Here is a 6,184-nt window from a genome sequence, read left to right on the forward strand (position 1 = left end):
TAATATTATTAAAAAAAATTAATTCATAAAAAAATTCAAATTTTATTGATTTTTCTTTTATAGAAAAATATTTCTAATTAAGGACTATTAAAAATAGAAGTTACGAAAGCATTAATATTTATTAGTAGTAGTTTCGGTTACATTTATTTAACAATAATAATAATTAGAGTAATATAATTGCAAATAATAATAATGATATATTTGCACCAAAAAGCAAGGAAGGTGGAGAGAATCTAGAAATGGGCATTTGGTATTGATATCCTCAAAAAGGCAGAAATAAATGGAATTATTTTATTCAAATTTATAGAAACAAGAGAGAGAAGAGTGAGAAGTGAGAGAAGTGAAGAAAAAGCAGAGAATAAAAAGAGACCGGATGTTGACAAATTTCATGTCACTGTTGTTCTTAGAAGGTCGTTTGTTTGTGTGAAGATTTCTTATCTGGGATCTCTCTCTCTTCTCTCTTCTCTCAAAATCCCCCTTTTTTTTTCTTTTTTTTTCTCCCAAAAAAACAAAACCTTCATTTCATTCTCTTCTGCTTCTACTCCGTATCAGAGAGAGAAAGAGAGAGTTACCCACTCTGACTTAATAGATCGAAATCGAACGATCTAACTTCCTTCAATGTAATTGCTGCTTTCAGCTAACCCTTTTTTTTTGTATTTTTGGTATAGTTCGAGTCAAAAGGCCTCTCAATTTTTAATTGAATTTTTTTTCTTAGATTCTTGAGTGTTGAATGGTAGAATCCATGGCGGATTCTTAAGTGCCGGTCATATGAGGATGTGGCTCTGAGGTAATTTTCCATTAATCGCAGTGATTTTCCATTAATTAATTTTTTCTGATTTTGTTTTTACACATGGAATTCAGTTCTCGGCCCCCTGTTGCTTTTTCGCTGGCTTAATTAATTTGGATTTTCAACTTAATTATTTTACTTTCTTTCTTCTTAATTTTATTTTTATTTGTTGGTTCGTATAACTGGGATGTTGAATTGTGTAATTTCGGTGTGTTAGATTCTTTGAGGGGGCAATATTCGTTTTTCAGATTATTGTTGTATTGGATCTGTTTTGTTCAATATTTTTCTTTGAGGTGATTTTTCATCTCTTTGGCTATTGAAGAAATACGGGGAATTGTTTTGTTTCTCTAATTGCATTGAGGTAGGACTCGCATAGTTCAACTCGAAATCAAGTAGGATTTTGTTTTGATTTATTCAGTCTCTCATTATTCTGAAAAGGATTTTGGTCAAAATGGCTGTTTCAAGATTAATTGGGCGAGTCTGAACGGGGTTTCATGCATTTGGAAGCATGTACAAATCTTTTATTGCAGAAAGTGCCGAAGTTTTATTGGGATCACTCATGCTTGTGCTACTTCACTGACAGTGACTGTGTTCTAGCTGTTTTAGGTGCTACCTCACTTTGTTAAGGCAGTGAAATTGTGAATTTGTAACTTCTCAGTTAATTATTTCTAATGTGGTTATTACTGCCTAAGCTATGATTAGCTTGATTTGAATCTCCTTTCTTGCTTGAAAATACCGAAAGGGTCAACTTTGCCTAAAGAAAAGGGATTTAGTTAATAGGTTTTTCTTTCTTTTTTTTTCCCCAACAGTGTAACTTGAAGTCCTACTTTTAAGATAATGTTTCCTGCACCTTAACCATTCTTGTGACTAGGTAATCTGAAGTAGTTTCTGTTTTGTTCTGCTAGGGTTAGACATGGCCAGATTTCTCATGTATATTTTACCCATAATTCGAATCATGGGACTTGTGAATTTAGTCAGTTGCATTTTTTGGCTTTCCAAAATTAAAATACATGGTAACTGCTAGGAGCAATATTAATCCTTCTTGTAACCAACGTTTTCAGCCAGCAATAGATGCTTTTTGCATGTCATGTTTCTTGGTTTAAGGTTCTTACTGATTGAGTACTTCGTGCAGTAACCTCACTTTCATCTAGTCCATGTCTCTAACACGTTGATTTTGTTTTACATCCTCTCTTTAGGTAAATAATTTTACTTTTTTTTTTGTGTGGTGAATTTAATCTTTTCACTTTAGTCATTGTAATTAAATGCTTGGGCTGATAGCAAAAACTTGTCTTAGGAAATTCCTTGCTTGTTATAAATCCTTTTTTAAATGCATGCTGTTTCTCTTCTTAAATACAAGGTGATATACAGAGTTGAAAGGAGTAGTTGTTCACATAACTTGGGTGTGGGATCTTTATTTTCATGCGCCAGAAGGATTTTATTGAACTGTTAATTTAAAATACATAGATCAGAGTCATACATTCATACTTGCATATTTACATCTTCCTGTAATGTATGAGATGCAAGGGATATGGATGGGAACTGTAAGATGTGTCAGGTAATGTGTGAGAATAATTTTAAATTTAACTGTGCTCAATTATCAGGGATGGGAACCAAAGTTCAGAATCTCCCAGGATACTACTCAATGAGAGATCTTAATGAGGAATCCAGCAGTTGTGGCTGGCCGCTATTTTATGAGGATAATAAAGCACTGGTAAATGGGCAGTACTATCATGATTATATGCGAAGTGCTACTACAGATGCATGTTCAGCTTATGAAAAGGATGCTGTGAAGCAGACAATGCTTGAGCATGAGGCCGTATTTAAGAATCAGGTGTGGCTCCATTTTCCCCTTGGCCTGTAATTCAAATACTATGTTTTGGAAAGGTTCAGGTGTTTAGTGTTTAGGGTGTTTAAAGACAAAGTCTTATTAATCAATTTAGAAATACCAATGGTCATGCATTTTTCAATCTCTAGGATGGTTGCTAAGTGTGACTTAAATCTTTTTAATCTTATTAGCACTAGTTTTCTGTCGACATGGTTCAAGTGGCAGTAGCATTCAGCTTAATTTTATTTATACTCCATAATTGGTGAACCTTTGATATATTTAAATTACGTATTTGTCAACCAGGTCTTTGAACTTCACCGTTTATACAGAATACAAAAGGATTTGATGGATGAAGTTAAAATGAAAGCATTACACAGGAACCAGATACCTGTTGAGACATCATTTTCCGCAGGTCCATTGGCATCTAGAATAACATCTGAAGATGGTAAAAGATGGAATATTCCTGGATTTCCCACAGGAAGTTCTAATTGTGCCAAAACATCTGTTTCAGGCATTGAGGGTACTTGTTCCCCTTCAAGTTCTAATAAAGGAGCAAATAAGCAAGCTAGTCTATTTCCGTCCCCAAATGGGAGTAGTTCAAAAGATGTTGAGGTGCTGGAGTCCAGACCCTCAAAGGCGAGGAGAAAAATGTTTGACCTTCATCTCCCTGCTGATGAGTATATTGATACTGAGGAAAATGATAAGCTGAATGATGAGAAGATAAGTGGTACGACAATATTTCTTCCTGAAAGAGATTCCAAACATGGAAAGGGAGCCGATGTAAAACCTTTTTTTGGCAATGGTGGAAACACTGGTAGCCAAGAAGACACTTCAAGATCTGAGCAGTTTTTAAGGAGCAGAAGTGGTTTGGCTGACTTAAATGAGCCTGTTCAAGTGGAAGAAACAAATGAGACTTCATGTGTTCCATTTTCAAACCATAATCAATATCAAGAGGCACCTGAGTGTTCTGATCTATCTGCCAAACAGAAGTCAAGGTTTTTTGGTTTGTCCAGGGAAGAATTGCTAAACTCACATCATGGAACTGACAGCTGGGCTCGAAATAATGGATATTCAGAGAACAATGGGAATGGAAAAGGATGGATTTCTTCAGTACTGGAGGCAGGTTAGATCTTCCATTGAACCCTTCTCCATCCCCTTTCCTCCCCGTCCCTTTTTTTAGCAGCTGATCATAGTAATTTATAAGAAACTGACATTAAATTAGGCTGATAAAAGAGATTGGAAGCCCAATGAAAATTTAGATTTTTATTATAGCTTGATGGATGAGTGCACTGTTACCTTTATCCTCATTTAAAGTTGCAAATATTTCTTTTTGCTAGTTATTTTATATTTTTTCTCTGACAGGGATTTAGTAAATTATAAGGAAGCATATAGTTTCTCTCTCTTGACTATATTTTGGACTAAATTTTCTTTGCGAGTATGTGGTAGAAATCAAGTATCACTATCATTATGATTTCTTATTAAAAAAAAGGGTATTCATATGATATATGATAACTTGTGCCATAACTATTTTGTTTTTAATGCTTACAGGGCATGCTAAAGGAGATTCAAAATACATCCCCCAAGTCCACAAACAAGAGCATTCCCCTTTATCTTCCCAAACAATGAAAGATGCACTCAGAAAAACTCATGAGCCTACATATGGCTTTCAAATTAATCAAAGCAAGGCTGAGTTTTGGAGGGTAAAAAGTGATTTAGATACCAGTGAGAGACGTTTTGCATACTCCACTAATAAACATCCAGAGCCTGTTGGATCATCGCATAGACCTGGTTTCTTTGCAATCACCCCTTCCTCTGATTTATCCAGGTCTTGGTCTCATTCACCTTCTTTGGAAATGGCAAGTGGTAACCTAGGCCAGAAGTTGGTGTCTATTCAGACTGCGCCATCTCAATCCGGTGCCTTGAATAGGAGTTCCCAGCCACAACAAAGCAATGGGATTCTGGGAGATAGGTGGCATACAAATATTAATTCAAAGCTTAATCCAGGTTTTCAATATGATGTACCTGTTCAGAATGGGTTTTACCCTGGGTCTGCATCTGGGTCCAAGGAACTTTCAGTGAACATCTCTTCAATCAGCTATGACTATCTCAACCATAGTAATGACTGCAAGAGAATTCCTGAACACTTCAACAATGGTTCAGCAAAATACTTTAAGAGTTCAAATTCAAAGTGCAATGACATGACATCTGGAAAAGATATTAACTTGAATGTAATGCTTTCAAACAGCTCATCCAACAGCTTGGTTAGCCAGTCAGGTCTTGGAATCAGGAACAGTGAACAGAAACGTGAGGAGCAGCTTGCAGTGTTGCCTTGGCTTAGAGCCATGTCAACATGTAAGAATGAGGTGCAAAATGCTGATAGAAGCTTAACTGCTGGAGAATCAAGTTTTTCCCATGTTGCTTCTTTATCTAACAAAGATGAAATTAGTAAGGGATCTGGTGGAGAATTTTTGCACAATATAGCATCAGGTTTGCGTACTAATGATATTGAGCGAAAGGGGACAGAAATATGTGAGGGCTCTACTGTTAAGAAAATTCTCGGTGTTCCCATATTTGATACGCCTCAAGTTTCTCCTAAGGAACCAACTTCACTGACTTCTCCCTCCTTGTCAGTTCCTAAGCCATCTGGACTGCAATTACTGAAAAATAATGGGAAAAACTGGCTACTTGATATTAACTTGCCTTGCGACGATGATGTTATTGAGTTGGACGATGAAGCTGTCACTGAAACTTTTGTTAGTAAGAAAGGATCTCCTGCAACAGGAGGCAGCTCTAGAAATCAGATTGATCTTAACTTGAGTATGAGTGAGGATGAAGAATTTGTGACACCTCCAACCACCAATGTAAATACAAAGGCAGAAATAGATCTTGAGGTCCCTGCTCTTCCTGAGACAGAGGAGGATGCCACTCCTGAAGAAAGGCAGATTGAAACTCCTGAAGTATTAAGACCAGGCCCACCAAACATGGACGAACAGCAGCAGGATGAAGTTATAAAGTGTGCAGCAGAGGCTATCGTTGTCATGTCAACTCTTTGCTGCAGTCAGGTGGATGATGTGATCAGTATTCCATCAGGAAGTCCAATGGAGGACCCACTAAGTTGGTTTGTGGATTTCGTGTCGTCATGTGTAGATGATCTGGAGAGAAAGCTTGACAATTCAAGGGAACAAGATGGTGAGGATAATGAAGAATCTTCCTCAGGGGAAATCGATTACTTTGAGTCCATGACATTGAAACTGGCAGAGACTAAAGAAGAGGACTACATGCCCACGCCTCTTGTTCCGGAAGACTTCAAAGTGGAAGAATCTGGAACAACATCGTTACCTAGTCGCACGCGAAAGGGGGCGGCAAGGAGAGGAAGGCAGCGGAGGGACTTCCAAAGGGACATCCTTCCAGGCCTCACAACTTTGTCGAGGCATGAAGTAACGGAAGATCTTCAGATATTTGGAGGGCTTATGAGAGCAACGGGTCATTCATGGCAATCAGGGTTAACCAGGAGAAGCTCTTCTAGGAATGGAGGTGGCAGGGGAAGGCGGCGGGTACAGGTCCCCCCATCT

At 37.5% G+C, this 6,184-nt stretch overlaps 1 protein-coding gene across 1 annotated transcript in view; it reads left to right on the plus strand.

Moving 5' to 3' along the window:
* The window catches only part of LOC107631846, a 6,373-nt gene continuing 514 nt past the window's right edge, over window positions 326–6,184 (plus strand). Inside the window, exons 1-4 of the mRNA XM_021119751.1 lie at window positions 326–787; window positions 2,389–2,618; window positions 2,916–3,735; window positions 4,161–6,184. The exon at window positions 4,161–6,184 is cut by the window's right edge and continues 514 nt beyond it. Of these exons, the coding sequence (XP_020975410.1) occupies window positions 2,391–2,618; window positions 2,916–3,735; window positions 4,161–6,184 (3,072 nt within the window). The 5' untranslated portion in view covers window positions 326–787; window positions 2,389–2,390. The remainder of the gene's footprint in view (window positions 788–2,388; window positions 2,619–2,915; window positions 3,736–4,160) is intronic.

The sequence above is a fragment of the Arachis ipaensis genome, chromosome B03 (assembly GCF_000816755.2).
Source record: "Arachis ipaensis cultivar K30076 chromosome B03, Araip1.1, whole genome shotgun sequence".
Lineage (NCBI taxonomy): Eukaryota > Viridiplantae > Streptophyta > Magnoliopsida > Fabales > Fabaceae > Arachis > Arachis ipaensis.